The following is a 21,579-nucleotide window of genomic DNA, read 5'->3' as shown; positions in this document are numbered from 1 at the left end:
AATAAGTGTTCATTCAGTATTGTTGTAATTGTCAATTTTAAAAATAAAATGGCAAAAAAGATCGGCAGATTAATCGGTATCGGCTTTTTTGGTCCTCCAATAATCGGTATCTGCGTTGAAAAATCAGAATCGGTGGACCTCTAGCATCAATACACTCAGTCACTACAAAGATACAGGCATCCTTCCTAAATCATTTGCCAGAGAGGAAGGAAAACGCTTGTGGATTTCACCATGAGGCCAATGGTGACTTTAAAACAGTTACAGAGTTTAATGGCTGTGATAGAAGAAAACTGAGGATGGATCAACAACATTGTAGTTACTCCACAATACTTAGCTAATTGACAGAGTGAACAGAAGGAAGCCTGTACAGAATAAACATATCCCAAAACATGCAGCCTGTTTGCAACAAGGCACTAAAGTAATACTGCAAAAATGTTGCCCTGCATACAAAGTGTTGTTTGGGGCAAACACAACACATTACTGAGTACCACTCTCCATATTTTCAAGCACAGTGGTGGCTGCATCATGTTATGGGTATGCTTGTAATCGTTAAGGATTGGGGAGTTTTTCAGGATAAAAAAATTAATGGAATGGAGGCAAAAATGCACAGGCAAAATCCTGGAGGAAAACCTGGTTCAGTCTGATTCTCACAAGACACTGGGAGATGTATTCACCTTTCAACAGAACAATAACCTAAAACACAAGGCCAAATCTACACTCAAGTTGCTTACCAAGAAGACAGTGAATGTTCCTGAATGGCCGGATTACAGTTTTCACTTAAATATACTTGAAAATGTATGGCAAGATCTGAAAATAGATGTCTAGCAATGATCAACAACCAGTTTAACAGAGCTTGAAGACATTTGAGAAGAATAATGGGTAAATGTTACACAATTCAGGTGTGGAAAGCTCTTAGAGACTTACCCAGAAAACCTCACAGCTGTAATTGCTCGCAAAGGTGCATCTACAAAGTATTGACTCGGGTGTGAATACTTATGTAAATGAGATATTTGGGTATTTCATTTTTGATAATATTGGCAAAGATTTCTAAAAACATGTTTTCACTTTGTCATTATGGCACATTGCGTGTAGATGTTTGAGAGAAGAAAATACAATTGGAGTTGCTGTAACACAACAAAATGTGGAATAAGTCAATGGGTATGAATACTTTCTGAAGGCACTCAGTCAATAAAAAAAGTACCATTTAAGATTAATTTATTGAACCCATAATATCAACTGGTTATATTAGCCTATATTGTGGAGCACAGTGGCAGCGTAGGCCAGTGGTGAAAGTGGTGTACTAGTAACCGAAAGGTTGCCAGATCGAATCCCAGAGCTGACAAGGTAAAAATCTGTCGTTCTGCCCCTGAACAAGGCAGTTAGCCCACTGTTCCTAGGCCGTAATTGAAAATAAGAATTTGTTCTTAAGTTCTTAACTGACTTGCCTAGTTAAATAAAGGTTAAAAATAAATAAACAGTCTTTATAAAGGTAGGAAACTCAGCAGTGGCACTTGCTTGTAGAAGCCGATGACTGTGCAATGGCAAAGCCTTGTTTTGTTAATTTAGCAGACAAGCCACTTATTTCCCAAGCCCTTATCACAGTCAAGACACACCTATTTTTTAGTATTAAAACAAAACATGATGTAATATAACAGAATTAAATATGACAAAATATTTTTCAGAATTAAAAAAAGTTGCCAGTGCAAAGTGCTGATGATTGTGATGTTTTATTGACACATACACCGGATAGGTGCAGTGAAATGTGTTTTACAGGGTCAGCCATAGTGATGCGCATTTCGGGTCTGGAACAGTTATTCTCAAAGAGGGACAATTTGAAAGGGGGCTCAATTTGGCGCGTTTGATAGACATTTTTCAGGGTTACAAAACAAAATCGGTGTTTTTTCTCTCTCGATATAGACGTTAGATTTAGTTTATTCTGCCTGTCCACATTGAACCCTGCATGGTGATGAATTAAAGCCATGACATCTATTTGGTCAGTAGGCCTATAGGCTTAATGATTTCGATAAAAAAAAGATGTTGTTTTTCTTGATCATTTTTTCAGCGTGGAACCTGTCTATGTTTAGGGGGGTTATAGCCTAGCCTCTAAATGGCACTCGCAATTTGCAAAGGAGCCTATGCGGAAAATAGACAGAACGCAATTATTCCAAAACTGCAGCTCGTTGTTGGAACACCTATTTCTCTACTTCAATCAAAAACTCAATTTTAAATTTGTGATAAAACTGTTGTCATTTGGCAAGGAATGTAGCTTGTGTATCCCATCAGTTACAGGGCCTTCGGAAAGTGTTCACACCCCTTGGCTTTTTCCAAATTTTGCTGTGTTTACAACTCTGTATTGTCAAAGTGGAAGGAAAAATAAATCATGAAAAATAAAACACTAATGTACTGTATCTTGATTAGATAAGTATTCAACCCCCTGAGTAAATGCATGTTAGAATCACCTTTGGCAGCGATTACAGCTGTGAGTCTTTCTGGGTAAGCCTCGAAGAGCTTTCCACACCTGGATTGTGCAACATTTACCCTTAATTATTTTCAAAATTCTTCAAGCTCTGTCAAATTGGTTGTTGATCATTGCTAGACAACCATTTTTAGGTCTAGCCACAGATTTTCAAGCAGATTTAAGTCAAGACTGTAACCCGGCCACTTAGGAACATTCACTGTTTTCTTAGTAAGCAACTCCAGTGTAGATTTGGCGTTGTGTTTTAGGTTGTTGTATTGCTGAAAGGTGAATTCATCTCCCGGTGTCTGGTGGAAAGCAGACTGAACGAGGCTTTCCTATAGGATTTTGCCTGTGCTTAGCTCCACTTTCCACTTTCTTTTATTATCCTGAAATTATTGGATTTTTTTATTGGATTTGCCCCAGACATAACACTTTCTGTTCAGGACAAAAACTTATTTGCTTTGCTACATTTTCTGCAGTATTATTTTAGTGCCTTGTTGCAAACAGGTAGCATGTTTTTGGAATATTTTATTCTGTACAGGATTCCTTCTTTTCACTCTGTCAATTAGGTTAATATTGTGGAGTAACTACATTGTTGTTGATCCATCCAGTTCTCCTATCACAGCCATTAAACTCTGTAACTGTTTTAAAGTCACCATTGGCCTCATTGTGAAATCCCTGAGTGGTTTCCTTCCTCTCTGGCAACTGAGTTAGGAAGGACACCTGTATCTTTGTAGTGACTGGGTGTATTGATACACCATCCAAATTGTAACTAATAACTTCACCATGCTCAAAGGGTTCCTTTCTTTGCGAGGCATTGGAAAACCTCCCTGGTCTTTGTGGTTGAATCTATGTTTGAAATGCACTGCTCGACTGAGGGACCTTGCAGATAATTGTATGTGTGGGGTACAGAGATGAAGTAGTCAATTAAAAAAATTATGTTAAACACTATTATTGCATACAGAGTTAGTCCATGCCACTTATGTGACTTATAGACATACACTTTCAGGTGTAAATATGTGAATATTTACACCTGAACTTATTTAGGCTTGCCATAACAAAGGGGTTGAATACTTATTGACTCAAGACATTTCAGCTTCTCATTTGTAATACATTTTTTATAGAAAAACATAATTCCACTGACTTTATTGGGTATTGTGTGTAGGCCAGTGACCAAAAATCTTGATTTAATTCAGGCTGTAACACCACAAAATGTGGAAAAAGTCAAAGAGTGAGTACTTTCTGAAGGCCCTGTAGAGTTTTATAGGCAATTAATTGTGTAGGCCTTACGGGATTTTGTGTGCACTCTCAGCACGCGTGTGTAGAGAGAGCAGTTGGACACAATTGAGTGAATAAGACACGGAGGGGATAGGGAATTTAGGGAGAAGAACTGTGGGATGCTTGGCTTGGTTTCTTTTTCGTTGTACCCTACAAATGCACTAGTACAAATGGAACACTAGAGTCAAAGCAAATTAACCTTGTCTTCAAGACAACATTTTTGGGAGGATACATTTCACTTGCCCATTTGGGCAGCCAAAAAGCACATTCCACCAAATACCTTTACAGTATTTGAAAAAAGTAGATCTTTGGTTAAAGGTCAAGTTTTGACGTCCGTTCGAGTACTTGAGTCGATTACTCATGCCCATCCCTATGCTAGACACACACACACAGACACACACTACATAATCACACATCACGCACACATAAGTCCCCACTAAGTCCCCTCTCCACCAGCTCAGTCCTGCCTGAGGTTTTAAAGTCTGGCTTCCTCCATTGCTGATATTCAGGGCTGTGCGTCAGCCACGGGTACACCGTTTCTGTGTCAGAGATATCAAGTACGTATGTGTGACTGTTTGCTATTTTAAACCTAGCTAGTCGGGCTTACAGACAGGAACTCGGTTGCTGTGCTCATAATCACTTGATTTATTCTTTAGTGCAGTACAAAAGGTGTACAAATAATACACATACTCACACAAAGAGTATTCATGTTGTTCTAAGCTGGATCCTTTCTCCTGTGTCTTGGCTGCCAGGTATTTATATTGTTCATCCATACTGAGTTAACCCTCTCTGCTCTGCCATGTTTTCTCTGCTGCGTTGCCAGGTATGTCGGAGCGGGAGCGCCAGGTGATGAAGAAGCTGAAGGAGGTGGTGGACAAGCAGAGAGACGAGATCCGAGCCAAAGACCGTGAGCTAACGCTCAAGAACGAGGATGTTGAGGCAGTAAGGGCAGCAGGATGGGTGCTTGCTTGGGGTAGAACATGTCCCTTTGCACAGACCTAAGATCAGCTGACCCTTCCCCAATCCCAACCTTAACCATTAGGAGGTAGAACACAACACTGACCTTAGATCAGTGTCAAGGGGAGACTGGGTTAGGGGTCAGGGACTGCTTGTAGGCTATGGGGGGATTTGTTTATTTATTAAAGTTTATTGATTTGATGGATCAATGACCTGACCCTCTGTTTCCCTCTGTCACATCCCCCTGTACTTCTTCCCTCTCTGGGCCCACGTTCCTCTCTATTCCGCCTGTCCCCTACTCTCTCTCCGACTCACTCTACCACCATCTCTTCTTGTTTCTATCCCCCTCTTTACTTCCACCCATCCGTCCATCTCCCTCCCCGCACCTCCCTTCCCCTCCATTCCTCAATATCTCTAGCTCCAGCAGCAGCAGTCTCGTCTGATGAAGATCAACCATGACCTGCGCCACAAGATCTCCGTGGTGGAAGCTCAGGGGAAAGCCCTCATCGAGCAGAAGGTTGGGCGCCTTAGGATGTGTAATACATATTTTATTACCCACAGTATTTGAAAAACAAAATAGTTCAGAAGTACTTCAACAATGTATACTGAACAAGAATATAAGTTCAACAATTTCAACAAGTTCATATAAGGAAATCAGTCAACTGAAATAACGTGCTCGCCCGCGTCAATGAGCGTCTGCGTAGCCAGGCGCTAAAATAGAACTTGGTTATATTTTTGATGCTTGACGAGCTGCAAGTCCCTCCTCTCCCATTTCCTCATTGGTTTTTAGGAGCATATACCTACGTGGGTGATTGAAAGATGAACTGAGGTGCACACTCCAGTCCAGTTGGTGGTGGTAATGCACCTTAAAGTTGGTTGCCAACCGCCATATAAAGTCCGAAGAAGAAGACTGAAGGAGGAGAGATTACTAGAAACTAACTTTTACCCTTTTATCTGTGGATTAATTGTCAGAGTAGAGGACCTTGTGCAATTCAGGTAAAATAACAACCCAATGTTTATATCCTAGGACAAATAACCTAGCAACAGCAAGCTATCTAGCTAAATTGCCTTGAATGTTTCATGTGCTTCGACCTTTCCCCAAATGTATATAGTTGGTTCAGAGTTTGTTTTGATATTTCAATATTTGTGTCCTGATGTGGATGGAGAAAATCCACATGTGAGCGATGGCACACGAGGACGCACGCGCTTGTCCGGTCTAGTCAGCAAGTTAGGCCCTAATCTATGGATTTTACATAACTGGGAAGGGCCGCAGCCATGGGTGGGTCTGGGAGAGCATAGGTGTAACGGCCGTTGGTGGAAGAAGGTGAGGACCAAGGTGCAGCGTGGTACGTGTTTGGCATTTTATAAATATAACTGAACACTAAATTACAAAGTAACAAAAGGCACAACCGAAACTGCTCCGTCAGGTGCAACACACACTAAACAGAAAATAACTACCCACAAAACCCATGTGGGCAAGAGCTACCTAAGTATGGTTCTCAATTAGAGACAACGACAGACAGCATAACCGGCCAAAAACAAAGAAATACAAAAACATAGAAAAAAGAACATAGAACGCCCACCCTAGTCACAATCTGGCCTAACCAAAATAGAGAATAAAAAGCCTCTCTGGCCAGGGCGTGACAATAGGAGCCATCCCCAACCACGGGGGAGCCAGGCCCAGCCAATCAGAATGAAGTTTTTCACACCAAAAGGCTTTATTACAGACAGAAATACTCCTCAGTTTCATCAGCTGTCCAGGTGGCTGTTCTCAGACGATCCCACAGGTGAAGAAGGCGGAAGTGGAGGGCTGGCGTGGTTACACATGGTCTGCGGTTGTGAGACCGGTTGGACATACTGCCTCGTGACGTTGGAGGCGGCTTATGGTCAAGAAATGAACTATCAGTTCTCATGCACCAGCTCTGGTGGACATTCCTGCACGATCTGTGCATTTTAGAGTGGCCTTTTATTGTCCCCAGCACAAGATGCACCTGTGTAATCAGCTTCTTGATATGTCACACCAGTCAGGTGGATGGATTATCTTGGCAAAGGAGAAAGGCTCACTAACAGGGATGTAAACATATTTGTGCCCAAAATTTTTGAGAAATAATCTTTTTGTGCGTCTGGAAAATTTCTGGTATCTTTTATTTCAGCTCATTTAACATGGAACCAACACATTACATGTTGCCTTTATATTTTTGTTCAGTATATTATTATATTTGTATCTTAAGGTGGAACTGGAGGCGGGAGCTCAGGCACGGGTACAGGAAATGGGAGCACTTCGGCAGGAAGTGACACGTTTAAGGGAGCGCCTGCAAGGAGACACGCCTCAGGGTTTAGAGGAGCCTCCTCTCCAGCCCCCTTCCCCCGCACAGGTAATAACATCTCCCCAGCCCCCCTCCTCCGCACAGGTAATAACATCTCCCCAGCCCCCCTCCCCCGCACAGGTAATAACATCTCCCCAGCCTCCCTCCCCCGCACAGGTAATAACATCTCCCCAGCCCCCCTCCCCCGCACAGGTAATAACATCTCCCCAGCCCCCCTCCGCCGTACAGGTAATAACATCTCCCCAGCCCCCCTCCCCCGTACAGGTAATAACATCTCCCCAGCCCCCCTCCGCCGTACAGGTAATAACATCTCCCCAGCCCCCCTCCGCCGTACAGGTAATAACATCTCCCCAGCCCCCCTCCGCCGTACAGGTAATAACATCTCCCCAGCCCCCCTCCGCCGTACAGGTAATAACATCTCCCCAGCCCCCCTCCGCCGTACAGGTAATAACATCTCCCCAGCCTCCCTCCCCCGCACAGGTAATAACACCTCCCCAGCCTCCCTCCCCCGCACAGGTAATAACATCTCCCCAGCCCCCCTCCCCCGCACAGTTAATAACAACACCTCCCCAGCCCCCCTCCCCTGCACAGGTAATAACATCTCCCCAGCCCCCCTCCCCCGCACAGTTAATAACAACACCTCCCCAGCCCCCCTCCCCTGCACAGGTAATAACATCTCCCCAGCCCCCCTCCCCCGCACAGGTAATAACATCTCCCCAGCCCCCCTCCGCCGTACAGGTAATAACATCTCCCCAGCCCCCCTCCCCCGCACAGGTAATAACAACACCTCCCCAGCCCCCCTCCCCCGCACAGTTAATAACAACACCTCCCCATCCCCCCTCCCCCCCACAGGTAATAACAACACCTCCCCAGCCCCCCTCCCCCAGTTAATAACAACACCTCCCCATCCCCCCTCCCCTGCACAGGTAATAACAACACCTGCTCAGGTTGGTAGAACCAGCCAGGCACACTGGCAGCTACACAGTTAAGGCTCACCTGCACAGGTAACTACACAGTTATTACAGGGAGACTTGCCCCCAGCAGCCCTATGTGCTTCATTATAACCCTGGCAGCCGCTGGATGAGTATTATCTTTTCTTTTCACATCTATGAGAAAATCTTTGCAGCCTGAGTCAGTTTATAGCAGTCTGACTGACAGCCTGTAGAGCCGTAGTCTCTGCCTCCTTGGAAAACATGACCTGGCTATCATATGAGGGGTGGGAGGTGGAGGTGGAGGGAAGGGGGGCAGGACAGAAATAGCCCCCCCTCTCTACCCCTCCACAGCCAGCTAGCTAGCCAACCAGCATGCAAGCCAGAGACATGTAGACAGAGACAGAAAGGCAGCCAGACAATTCAGGACAGCTAAAAGTGACCTGGCAATGACCTTTGTAGTCACATGCACACCAAACTGGTTTACTGGTAGCTGAATGAAAAACAGATTTTTCACAGACTTCATACAGAAAGTGGAACACATATCACCCACAGTACTCTGTAGTACCATTTATATTGTCACTTTTCTTTTACAATGACTAACCCTCAATAAAGGTACAATACAAAAAATATCTCCCCCTCACAGCCTGGTAGCCCCTGCTCCTCAGAGGTGGGGGCTCAGGGTGTGGGCTGGCCAGAACCAGACAGACACTACCACCCTGAGCTGATGTTGGGGGGGTACGATCCGGCCCCGCGCCTCCCGTCCCTGGATGACGATGATGAGGATGTAGAGGAAGAGGCAGTGTTGCTATGGGTAACACCGTTGTGCTAGCTAGCTAGCCGCCCCCAGAATGGTGTGTTTGCCGTGACCTCTAACCTTTGCACCACACACTGTCCCCTTAAACAGTGTCCTATTGACGCTGCTATCGCTAGAGCACAGAGTTGAGATGCTGCCTCATTCACCTGTACGCGTGGGATTGTGAAGTTTGATTGCATTTCATGGGCTGTGTTTTTGATTCAGCCACACTTGAGTCAGTGAACCCTTTTCCCTAACTTTACCACATGGGTGTGTGTTTGAGAGGAATAGGAAGAGGAAGAGTGAGGTTTTGTGTACGCATACGGTATGTGTTGGAGTATGCGCACAGTCGGCGTGTGTGTCGGGGTGTGTTATAAACGTGCACAGTGTGTATGTGGGAGTGTGTGTGTGTGCTCCTGCCTGCAGTTCTACTACCCCAGTGTGTGCACCCTAACTGTTGATTTTGACGGCACAAAGCATGTGGGAGTCTTGTATCCCTGTGCCAACTATGTCAGACTGTGTGTGCGTGTGAGAACCCACTGTCCCTACACCCACTGGGGCAGACCGTACCACTGCAGCTGTCACCTCTAAACATAGACTGCTCTGACGGCCCTGTAACAGCACATGGACTAGTCCCTGCAACACACGCAATAGCAGAGTATGTAGTTTGTACCAACGGGACCTCGGAACACAAGCTCAGCCTGTAACGATTATAGCATGACTGTCCTTAATGCCTCTTTTTTCACACGCCATTTGCTACAGAGTGGCTTAAGACTGTTTTCTGCATGACTGACCTCTGTTGGTTGCATGCACTGAGTTAGTCTGAAGTATCTCAACCTGAGGTGCACTTCTGGCTGTAGGGAATGAAGGAAGGGAGGAGAGAAGGGTGCATTTCTTAAGTATTGGAACAGGGCCCAGTGTCTGACCTACAGTTCTCTTCCTGTGCCACTAGGAGGCGATGTGTGATGAGGACACACCTGCTCTGTTCCAACACTTTACCAAGGTATCCCTCCTTCCTGCCTGTCCTCTATTCCTTCCTTTCCTTTCTTCCTTCGTCCCACGGTGTAATGTGGCTGTATCTCACTAGGAGGCGCTATGTGATGAGGAGGGGGGAGGCCTGGACCAGAAGGATCCCAACAGGCCCCGGTTCACACTGCAGGAGCTGAGAGACGTTCTGCACGAGAGAAACGAGCTCAAGGCCAAAGTGTTCATGCTGCAGGAGGAGATCGCCTACTACAAAAGGCAGCCCTATTTATTTTCACCATACAAACAGAACATGTTTTTTTTTAATCAGATGAGATTAACACAAGTTTAAGTTAAATTTAAGAAGTTAAAAGTTAACAGTATTGGAGTCAACAATATTGACAGTGATGATGGTGCAGTGATGACTGTTTTTCCTCTCTCTCTCCAGTGAAGAGGCGGAGGACGAGACCGGCCCCCCTACTCCTTCCCCTTCTCCCGAACAACTGAGGGCGCGGCCCCGACCCAACGCACAGCCCGAGTCAGGAATCAAACGCCTGTACGTACCACACACCCGCAGATACGCTGGATTCTGATCTACACTAAACTGTGTGTAGCAACGTAACTCACAGCGGAAGGAAATACATCAAATGAGCTGTGTTTGATGTGGTCCCTCTCTTCCCTCTCCCTCTCTCTCTATCTCTGCTTGTCTTTCTGTGAATGTGTGTGTGTGTGTGTGTGTGTGTGTGTGTGTGTGTGTGTGTGTGTGTGTGTGTGTGTGTGTGTGTGTGTGTGTGTGTGTGTGTGTGTGTGTGTGTGTGTGTGTGTGTGTGCGTGCGCGTACCTCTGTGTGACAGGATCTTCACAGCCATAATGCCGATGGTGGCAGCTGGGTTGATTTCAGATGACCCCACTTTACAGCCAATCAGACATCTCATATCCCTTGTACGACCCCCCGTTATTGGTTGGCCTCTGTGTCACTCACTGTCTTAGCTAACACCTTCTTCCCCTGTATGTCATATTGGTGGGGCCAGGAGTTATTCCTGACTTTGTGATCTGACCAGTAAAAACTCTGGGCCCTGGTTATCGCACCTGCATGGACCCTCTCATCCGTTGTAGATGTTTATATTCTGATTGGCTGACTGTGGGGCTATCTAAATCACTGTCCAATGGAAAGATGATTTGAATGATCAAATCAGCCAGTCAGAATAGGGTGTGTATTCAATTCCTGTCCCGTTAACAGATTTTTTTTGCTTTTCCTCTGCTTCTGTTGCTTTGTGCATATAACTCTAACCATGATGCACTTTGTCTCATCTCAGAACTCACTGTGTATAAATGCATCTCAGGTCTCTGTATTTTAACAGTTATAACCACAGAACTCTAAAGTCATGAGAGACTAAAGAATATGTCTGGAGGACATACGGCAACAATGACGCTGGGTAGTGAAGTCCACTTTTTTGTCTCTCTTTTCTCTGTACTTTTCCATCCTCGCTTCCTCTTCTCTCTCAGGTTTAGCTTCTTCTCTCGCGACAAGAGGCGGAACTCCCAGCGGAATGCACAGTTTGAAGACAGCTTCAGCTCGTGGGCGGGAAAGGATGAGGTGTACACCGAACAGGCCCAGGAGGCTTTGCAGCACATATAGGGCACGTTCCTCTGACCGGGCATTGTTGACGCCTGCCAGATCTTACAACGCATGGATAGGTATTTTAAGTATCAACTAACCACATCACATGTTATAGCAATCTGTCAGGCGATGAAATAGTCAATGACGTGGCACACAACCATTGGTTGATGCGTGCAACGTCTTACCAGGAGAATGTGACGTCGTAATTGGACAGCGCTTTATGATGAGGTCACTCAGAATCATCTCACTGTAATGCCCCGTCCATGCCCACCATGTGAGCTGCAGCAGCACTTAAGGGACAGGTCGAAATTTACTGGGGTGGGGAGTTGGTCCAAAATAGGGGAGGGTTGTCAAACATGTTTTTTTTGCTTTGGGGAGGGTTGTCAGATTTTTTTTATTGGGCACAGGGGAGGGTGGTGTATTTTTTTCCCTGGTTTACATTCCCCATTTAGCAGGTTTTACTATATAATGTCTTCCATATAGTCACATTTCCTCATCTGTTTGCTTGCACCTCCCCTATCAAGGTGTTTTGGTACTTCCCTTATGCACTACACTTTTCTGCATGATTACTATACAGTCAACTCTATCCCTCTATACATAGTGACAATAGTGGATCTGCAATAAGTTAACTGGCAATCATACCACATAATATCATTCAAATCTGCACCGATTTTCAATATAAATCCACAAGAACAAAAACGAATAGCTGATAGGCAGTAGAGAGGCCAGGGTCATCATTGCGCAGGAAAGAACAGTCAAGACATGATATATGCAGCTCAAAAAGCTCTCTTATTCATCTTGTTTAGGCCAAACACATTTGATCTACTATATAACTGATTCCCCTCTTCACAGTTCTAAAAATAGTCAAACGTTTAATAAAATAGTTATGGATTTAATTCAAATGAATCGATTCTTTTAAATGATTATTTTTTACTAACTGAACGATGTGCTTCGCCAGGTCGGAAAGTTGGAAATGAGAACTTGTTCTCAACTGGCCTACCTGGTTAAATAAAGGTGAAATAAAAAATTGTACAATAGTAGTTGGGGTTCAATTGTGGTGAATCGAATCATGGGAATCAAAATAATAATTTGAGAATCGCAAATAGTAAAAGGAAACAATTTAGCTGTAACCATCCTTTCGAATTGTGTCGATGCAAAACTCTTTGTTGATACTTTAAGTTGATTTGGACATTCAATTTATGGGACGTTGCAACTCAATAGATGCTAGTAGTCAGCCTGAATTACACACTTCTAATGGGAAGACTAGAAAATCCGCGGTGCATTTAAAACGTTTCCCCCGCAAACCTTCCAATTAAATGTTGACTGCAAAAGTAGGCCTACCTGGGCAGAATGATATCATGAAGATTGGTATCAATCGGGTGCACATTTGTTTTGCATACTCTGCCATCACATGTGCAGTACAGAAACCTGACAGAAACACTTCTAGCCTAACACAAATGGACTGTGAGTGAAACTTAGCTGGGACATGCTTTCAATGGTGTTCTCCAACACCTGAAACCAATATAGTGGATTAGGGGGGTACCCTGACTGGGACTCAAACCCTGGTCCCTGTGACTGTCATTCCAAACCCATTATACTGTCACAATACTCGCTGTATGAGCCATGATACAATTAATACCAAGTGGGTTAACCCTATTGGCACGATGCATAGGGTGTTTGCCTTTGACGCCAGTGACCGGATTTCACTTCCTTGTCCTGTTGTTTGCTACATTCGTGTCAAAATTGGGAATACAAAGAGGCTAAAATATCTTGGTGAAGCCGCTAGGTCTTGTACAAAAAAAATGGTATTAATGAATACAACTTTATTTGTAATTTTTATTATGAATATATTTTTATTCGCTGTCTGGCATCAAATTAATCCATTATTCAGTTAATTACACGTGTATGGCCTTGGGGACAATACATGATCCTACCAAGACACCGCAATGCAATGATTTAAGCTCTACAAAGGCACAGTACAAGGACAGTCTGGCTGTGTTTTTACTTCTGATACTGATGCGCTGTCTGTTGCGGATCATCATTCTCCCAGCAGGCCCACTTATTCGGGAAAGCTTAAAGCGCGTTCTGCCTCCTTTCCGATCTGATCGGCTATTCCTCGAACCTAACGCTTCATTATAGGCTAAATATTTGTCATTTCAACTTTTAAAACGTATTACCTTTTATATGTGGCATAACCACAACCAGTCAACAATGTTTTAATCTGATTAGTTTACTTCAAAAGTCTCCTGTAGGCTACCTGCGCATGTTCATCCACTCCGCTCTAATATAATTCCAGCATCCAAACTGCAACGGACATTCGATCTGTTACAAAACCACAACAAGTTTCATGACATTCGGAGATTGTAAAGCCAAGCGATCGACACTGAGTAGGAAGAGGTGTATTTTCCGTTTGTGAAGGTTTACATACTCTATTTGATTTTGGTGTTGAAAACGCAATCCATGATGAAACGCTCAAATTCGGCAATCGGTATGCAGTTATTTGTTGCTTATTGGTTGTGTGTGGTACATTGGCAAAGAAACGTGTTAGTCTAACATTTGTTGCATATATTTGATATAATTAGAAATATAGCATCAAAATGTTGAAAATCGGATTTCCCCCTAGCTGATCATTGTCTGCAGCCGCCTCTGATCGTAGTGTAATGAGTCAGCCAGCGAGAAGAGTGAGCTTGTGAACCCTCAACCTTCTGGCCATAGCCCTGCGTGGCATCGACTGTGCCACAAAACATGCTGAAGTGGTCAAGTCGATATCCATGTCTATAAACACAGGGTTGCTACAGTTATTGTTATTTATGGTGGTAATCATTATTTTTGAGTACATTTTCTGGGGGGGGGGGGTGCAAATACATTTTGAACTGTCCCTAAAAGCATCGTAATGATCAGCTTACTTCACAGCACATCAGCTCCAAGTGATAGAGTAATTCAGTGGTTAGTGTGCAGTAACGCTGCATGGGTAAAATCACTGCAGAGGCCAAGACAGATTTTTCCCCCATACTATAACCTATGCATTGTGATAATTGCGACCGTGATATATAGGCCTAAAGGCCGAGACAATAAGAAGACACAGTGGCAGAATAAATTCAACCACACCTTCGTTTCATCACAAACCGGAGAGCAAACTCTGTCCAGTGAAGTCCACAAAGCATATTGCACATAACAAACCGTTATATGACCTATAGCATGGTCAAGTAAATTCATGTTTTCTGACAGTTTCGGACCACTAAACAACTATTGATTTAGAACCACGGAGAGTTGCCGCAAGTCGCAAAGAAAACAGGAGCTGCCTCCACTATTCCAGCAACATTACTGTGCCTGCTGCAGTATAGTGATTTTATGACTTTGCTGCTTCTAAGTGACAGGACAGAGAGAGTTGAAGGTGAAGGGGAACAGATTCCGTTTGACTCCTGGAAGAAGAAAAAACCTCCCTAAAGCCTTTATTTATCCAAAAGTGAAACCCAGGAGAATTGACAGATGCACAGAGCGGTTCCCTTTATGTTAGAACTGACAGAGACAGTAGGTGTAAGAGAGAGACAGAGTCAGGCTTGGTAAGGCTTGTGGAAAGTACATAAAGTATGGTTGAGAGGAGAGCGAGATGGAGGAACCACGTGAGAAACAACAGAAAGAGAATCACGAGTCACAGGTTTTAGAGAGGGAGGAGAAGAGTTATGTCCAGTAAAGAAACGGAATACGGACCCAGATGTAGCAGATGCTGATTAATCTTCATACCCCCTTGACCTTGAGCTAGACCAGTCATGTCCTCAGAGGCAGCTAGGGGGCGCTGTGGCTAGGCCCCTCACCAGCACTGGCTAAATGGTGTGTGAACATGCAGTATGTGGTGCCGTTTTTATTTAACAGATTGGCATTGTACATAAAATAATACGTGTTACTGGGTGTTGAGTTGGGATTTTTGAATTGCACACCTGGAACATCCTGCCTATTCCTTGACTGCATGATCAAACTAGATGGTTGGTAACTCTATTCTCAATTCAACTATTTTGCTTCCCCAACAACATGCTCTGCCAAATACATACTGTTGTTAGAAGTTTGGGCAGCCTTTTTAGAATAAAATGCCCAAGTTAGAGGTTTTATATTTTTCAAATGGTGAATTAAGCACATAAAGTTATAGTTTTACAATGTCTTATGGAAATGGATGTATTGTGGAGTATTTTTGTTTTGAATTAATTTAACCAGATGCTGCTTGCTGCTGCTTTTTTGTTTTTCGGCATTTTATGGTGCCTTCAGGACTAGCCAAGTGGTGTACATATGAAGCAAAAGTAAACTGTGTTTGATATATAACATTTGAATGGGCGCCATGTTGGAACCAAGTGTGACAAGACAAGACGAACAACACTCAAATTTAGATGCAAATTACAATGTTGTCGTGGAATATTGGGTTCAAACATGGAGAATAGTTTGCCAAACTCTGTGCTATGGCTGTAAGAAGGTTTGTGAGAAGCAAAATGGTCAGTGTGGACGAGGGAGCTTTTGGATCGTGAGGAGTAGTTCTGACTCCGTCAATCAGACATGATGCTTCAGCCTGACTATGAGAACATTGACACTATTCTTATGACCGAAGAACTGTTAAATAATTTATTTTAGAATGCAAGAGACAAAATGAAGGTGCAAAAATAGAGCAACGATTATTGTGACAAAAAGGATTAATAGTCCAGAGAAAGTATATCTTGTCTGCTGGTGGCAACATCTACAACATAATTTACACATAAAGGGAAATAATAATACAGTATTGTTATCTGAACATGGGCAGATGTGTCATCGTATACAAACTTCATGGACCCCCTTCACACCTGGTGGTAGATTTCTATTGGAAGAATTTCAGATATGATGAATGTCTCCTTGTTTTGATACAGCTTGTTGCCTTTTATTCAAATATGCCCTGTCAATAAACATTGTCATCCCCAGAATGTTTCATGTCAACTTTCTTCAGAAACACATAGAGACAAAAACACTCTTTCAAAAAAATAAAATAATAATAACTTTATTTGTTGCATCAATGCTAACCAGTATTTTACAAAATGTACAGTACCAGTCAAAAGTTTAGACACACTCATTCCAGGGTTTTTCTTTATTTTAATATTTACTACATTGTAGAATATTAGTGAAGACATTACAACTATGAAATGACACATATGGAATCATGTAGTAACCAAAAAAGTGTTAAACAAATCTAAATATATTTTACATTTGAGATTATTAAAAGTAGCCACCCTTTAAAAAAAAACAAATACCCCATTTTCTCCCCAATTTCGTGGTATCCAATTGTTAGTAGTTACTATCTTGTCTCATCGCTACAACTCCAGTACGGGCTCGGGAGAGATGAAGGTCGAAAGGCATGAGTCCTCCGAAACCCAACCAAGCCACACTGCTTCTTAACACAGCGTGCATCCAACCCGGAAGCCAGCCGCACCAATGTGTAGGAGGAAACACCGTGCACCTAGCGACCTGGTTAGCGTACACTGCGCCCGGCCCGCCACAGGATCGCTAGTGCGCGATGAGACAAGGATATCTCTACCGGCCAAACCCTCCCTAACCCGGATGACGCTATGCCAATTGTGCGTCGCCCCACGGACCTCCAGGTCGCGGCCGGCTGCGACAGAGCCTGGGCGCGAACCCAGAGTCTCTCGTGGCACACCTATAATGTAGCCACCCTTTGCCTTAATGACAGCTGTGAACACTCTTGGCAATCTCTCAACCAGCTTCATGAGGTAGTCACCTGGAATGCATTTAAATGAACAGGTGTGCCTTGTTAAAAGTTCATTTGTGGAATTTATTTCCTTCTTAATGCGTTTGAGCCAATCAGTTGTGTTGTGATAGGTAGGGGTGGTATACAGAAGATAGCCCTATTTGATAAAAGACCAAGTCCATATTATGGAAAGAACAGCTCAAATAAGCAAAGAGAAATGACAGTCCATCATTCCTTTAGACATGAAGGGCAATCAATCCGGAAAATTTTAAGAACTTTGAATGTTTCTTCAAGTGCAGTCGCAAAAATCATCAAGCGCTATGATTGCCATCAGCAAAGTGGAGGTGTTGTTTCCTACCTCCACCACCTGGAGGGGACCCGTCAGGAAGTCCAGGACCCAGTTGCACAGGGGGCCCTGGGTTGAGACCCAGGGCCCCAAACTTAATGATGAGCTTGAGGGCACTATGGTGTTGAATGCTATAGTCAATGAACAGCTTTCTTACATAGGTATTCTTCTTGTCCAGATGGGATAGGGTAGTGTGCAGTGCGATGGTGATTGCATCATCTGTGGATCTATTGGGGCGGTAAGCAAGTTGAAGGGGGTCTAGGGTGGCATGTAAGGTAGAAGGTAGATATGATCCTTGACCAGCCTCTCACAACACTTCATGATGACAGAAGTGAGTGCTATGGGGCGAAAGTCATTTAGTTCAGTTACCTTTGCTTTCTTGGGTACAGGAACAATGGTGAAAGTAAGTGGGGACAGCAGACTGGGATAGAAAGATTTAATATGTCCGTAAACACTCCAGTCAGCTGGTCTGCGCATGCTCTGAGGATGTGGCTTGGGATGCTGTCTGGGCCGGCAGCCTTGCGAGGGTTAACACGCTTTAATGTCTTACTCACGTTGGCCACGGAAGAGAGCCCACAGGCTTGGTAAGGCTTGTGGAAAGTACATAAAGTATGGTTGAGAGGAGAGCGAGATGGAGGAACCACGTGAGAAACAACAGAAAGAGAATCACGAGTCACAGGTTTTAGAGAGGGAGGAGAAGAGTTATGTCCAGTAAAGAAACGGAATACGGACCCAGATGTAGCAGACGCTGATTAATCTTCATACCCCCTTGACCTTGAGCTAGACCAGTCATGACCAGTCATGTCCTCAGAGGCAGCTAGAAAGATTTAATATGTCCGTAAACACTCCAGTCAGCTGGTCTGCGCATGCTCTGAGGATGTGGCTAGGGATGCTGTCTGGGCCGGCAGCCTTGCGAGGGTTAACACGCTTTAATGTCTTACTCACGTTGGCCACGGAAGAGAGCCCACAGTCCTTGGTAGCGGGCTGCGTCGGTGGCACTGTGTTACCCTCAAAGTGGACGAAGAAGGTGTTTAGCTTGTCCGGAATCCACGACGTGACTGGTTTTCCCTTCGTAGTCCATGATTGTCTGTAGACCCTGTCACATACGTCTTGTGTCTGAGCCGTTGAATTGCGACTCCACTTTGTCTCTGTACTGACGTTTTACCTGTTTGATTGCCTTACGGAGGGAATAACTACACTGTTTGTTTTCGGTCATAATCCCAGTCACATTGCCATGGTTAAATGCAGTGGTTATTCTCAGAGGCTACCCGGAACATATCCCAGTTCACATGATCAATACAATCTTGAAGCATGGATTCCGATTGGTCAGACCAGCGTTGAACAGGCCTTAGCACGGGTACTTCCTATTTTCTGGTCTCTCCAGAGATGCTCGATCGGGTTCAAGTCCGGGCTCTGGCTGGGCCACTCAAAGACATTCAGAGACTTGTCCTGAAGCCACTCCTGCGTTGTCTTGCCTGCGTGCTTAAGGTTGTTGTCCTGTTGGAAGGTGAACCTTCACCACAGTTTAGGGTCCTGAGCGCTCTGGAGCACATTTTCATCAAGGATCTCTCGGGACTTTGCTCCATTCATCTTTGTCTCGATCCTGACCAGTCTCCCAGTCCCTGCTGCTGAAAAACATCCCCACAGCATGATGCTGACACCACCATGCTTAACCGTAGGAAGGGTGCCAGGTTTCCTCTAGATGTGACAATTGGTATTCATACTAAAGAAGTCAATCCTGGTTTCATCAGACCAGAGAGTCCTTTAGGTTCCTTTTGGCAAACTCCAAGTGGGCTGTCATGTGCCTTTTACTGAGGAGTGTCTTCCGTCTGGCCACTCTACCACAAAGGCCTGATTGGTGGAGTGCTGCAGAGATGGTTGTCCTTCTGGAAGGTTCTCCCATCTCCACAGAGGAACTCTGGAGCGCTGTCAGAGTGACAATCAGGTTCTTGGTCACCTCCCTGAGCAAGGCCCTTCTCCCCCGATTGCCCTGTTTGGCCAGGTGGCAAGCTATAGGAAGAGTCTTGGTGGTTCCAAACTTCTTCTATTTAAGAATGATGGGGGCCACTGTGTTCTTGGGGACCTTCAATTATGTAGAAATGTTTTGGTACCCTTCCCCAGATCTGTGCCTCGACAAAATCCTGTCTCAGAGCTTTACGGACAATTCCTTAGACCTCATGGCTTATTATTTGCTCTGACATGCACCGTCAACTGTGGGACCTTATATAGACAGGTGTGTGCCTTTCCTAATCATGTCCAATCAATAGAATTTACCACAGGTGGACTCCAATCAAGTTGAAGAAACATCTCAAGGATGATCAATGGAAACAGGAGGCACCTGAGCTCAATTTCAAGTCTCATATCAACGGGTCTGAATACTTATGTAAATAAGGTATTTCTGTTTTTATTTTTAATACATTTTCAAAAAATGTCTCACTTTGTCAGTATGGGGTATTGTGTTTAGATTGATCAGGAAAAATGTGTTTATTCCATTTTAGAAAAAGGCTGTAACGTAACAAAATGTGGAAAAAGTCAAGGGGTCTGAATACTTTCCAAATGCACTGTATGTGGAGGCAGTGAAAATAGCAGAAGGAGTGAGTAGAGAGGAGATGGTAGTGGATGCCATGCAGGAGAAGGATCCTGACCCATTAATAGTGAAGAAGGTGGACTTTGTTGCGTTTATAGCGCAAGTCGTAAATTGCACTAGTCAAACTAATAAAAAATCAAAACCTGTGGAGAAATTCAAGGTAGTAGTGTGAATTTGGTTAGTGTTCTTGTTTTTGGTAATTAGTATGAATTTGTTCATCCAAAACATAATTTGTTTTTCTGGGTATTTTTTACTACCCCGTTCAATACATAATACTCTCCATTACTCTGTTTTTGTATCGGTATTAGCACAGTATACATGATCCCAAATCTAGCTCCAAAATGTCGGAAATTTGGAAAAACTAAAAAGTAGATTGTGCTGATTTACTGGCACATTAAACCACGTTGCGGGCCGTAGTTTAAAGAACTCTGTGGGTAGTGCTAAAAACAATGACATGATATCAGAATTCTTCTATCTTACAGTAATGCACCTTCACCATTATTATTACTGTTTAAAAAATAAAAATAAACCGGTGTGCGTGTGCTTGTTTATGTAATCCGATAAATATTGTGGCGTAACAGCAAGCAGGTCAGCCACCAGGAAGAGACTCGTCGAGGCCTGGTGACAGACGGAGTCTACATCACGAGGCGATGGCTCCCTCTGCTGGACTTGCCAGGTCTCGACGGCTCTCGGGCCAGGACTAATTGGGGCTGATTGTGGTTGGTGAGTAATCAAGGGGCTGATTTCTCACCAGCTGGACGAGTCCCATAAAGTTGCCAGAAGGGCAGCACACCGGGAAGGGACTGGGGGAAGAGAGGTTACTCCTGTTAAGTTGTGCTCAGTCCCAGGGATAACGAAGGGAGCTCAGTTTTGTTCCCCACAGGATACAGCAAAACCCGGAGCCCAGAAGACGGTATCCCGGAGAAGGTCTCCTCCAGGAGACCTATTATTTTCATTTTGTTTGTTATTTAAATAAACATCCTTGAATCCGAGCTAATCCAACTCTGTCCGTGTCTGATCTGTGTAAACGTCTTGACCAAACCCCTTGGTCTGCCACAATATGCATTTTCAATTTAGAATCCAACTTCTGTATAATCCAAAGTATGGCTAAAGCCCACTTTGCTCGTGTCGGGGAAATGAAATGTACATTTATTTGTATATTTCTCCAGTGCCCTTAAAAAAATAGCTATATATTTTTTTATATATATTCTTTCCCCCCCTTAACAATTTTAATCTGCTTATGTGTACCTTTTCCAGGTCCAGCCATAGTCTCCACTATCCTGTCACTCCATTGTACACCAAGGGACTTTTATCAGGGCCCCATGGAAGTCCAAAGTAATAGATAAAGAGAACTGATCATCACAGTGTCTTTGACCTGACATGATATAAAGAGGTATGGGATTTATTTCATACTCCTGTCCAGAGGCTGTCAACCTGCCAGTCTCTGAGTCACCACTTTGTGGTACATGATGAAGAGAAGCAAGATGACAAAGCAGTCGTCAAAGACGCTTTGCAGGCCGAACAGGGCCTTAAGCAAGAAGTCCAGCGAAGAGGCCAGGTAGACCAGACACAAATATGGGTACAGGACATCCAGTAGT

At 44.1% G+C, this 21,579-nt stretch overlaps 1 protein-coding gene across 5 annotated transcripts in view; it reads left to right on the top strand.

Moving 5' to 3' along the window:
* The window catches only part of LOC109868031 (RILP-like protein 1), a 22,222-nt gene extending 5,956 nt beyond the window's left edge, over nucleotides 1-16,266 (top strand). Inside the window, exons 3-11 of one of the 5 annotated variants that reach the window (XM_031802760.1) lie at nucleotides 4,560-4,678; nucleotides 5,112-5,210; nucleotides 6,925-7,068; nucleotides 8,596-8,763; nucleotides 9,698-9,748; nucleotides 9,833-9,987; nucleotides 10,157-10,264; nucleotides 10,563-10,650; nucleotides 11,215-11,325. In XM_031802760.1, the coding sequence (XP_031658620.1) occupies nucleotides 4,560-4,678; nucleotides 5,112-5,210; nucleotides 6,925-7,068; nucleotides 8,596-8,763; nucleotides 9,698-9,748; nucleotides 9,833-9,987; nucleotides 10,157-10,264; nucleotides 10,563-10,650; nucleotides 11,215-11,220 (938 nt within the window). In that variant the 3' untranslated portion in view covers nucleotides 11,221-11,325. Of the gene's footprint in view, nucleotides 1-4,559; nucleotides 4,679-5,111; nucleotides 5,211-6,924; nucleotides 7,069-8,595; nucleotides 8,764-9,697; nucleotides 9,749-9,832; nucleotides 9,988-10,156; nucleotides 10,265-10,562; nucleotides 10,651-11,214 lie in introns of all 5 variants that reach the window. The other 4 variants (XM_031802759.1, XM_031802762.1, XM_031802761.1 and 1 more) reach the window with 4 other exon arrangements.
* Nucleotides 16,267-21,579: the final 5,313 nt, after the last annotated feature.

This window comes from Oncorhynchus kisutch, linkage group LG23, assembly GCF_002021735.2.
Source record: "Oncorhynchus kisutch isolate 150728-3 linkage group LG23, Okis_V2, whole genome shotgun sequence".
In the NCBI taxonomy this organism is placed as follows: Eukaryota; Metazoa; Chordata; class Actinopteri; order Salmoniformes; family Salmonidae; genus Oncorhynchus; species Oncorhynchus kisutch.
This window is presented reverse-complemented; position numbering and strand designations above follow the sequence as displayed.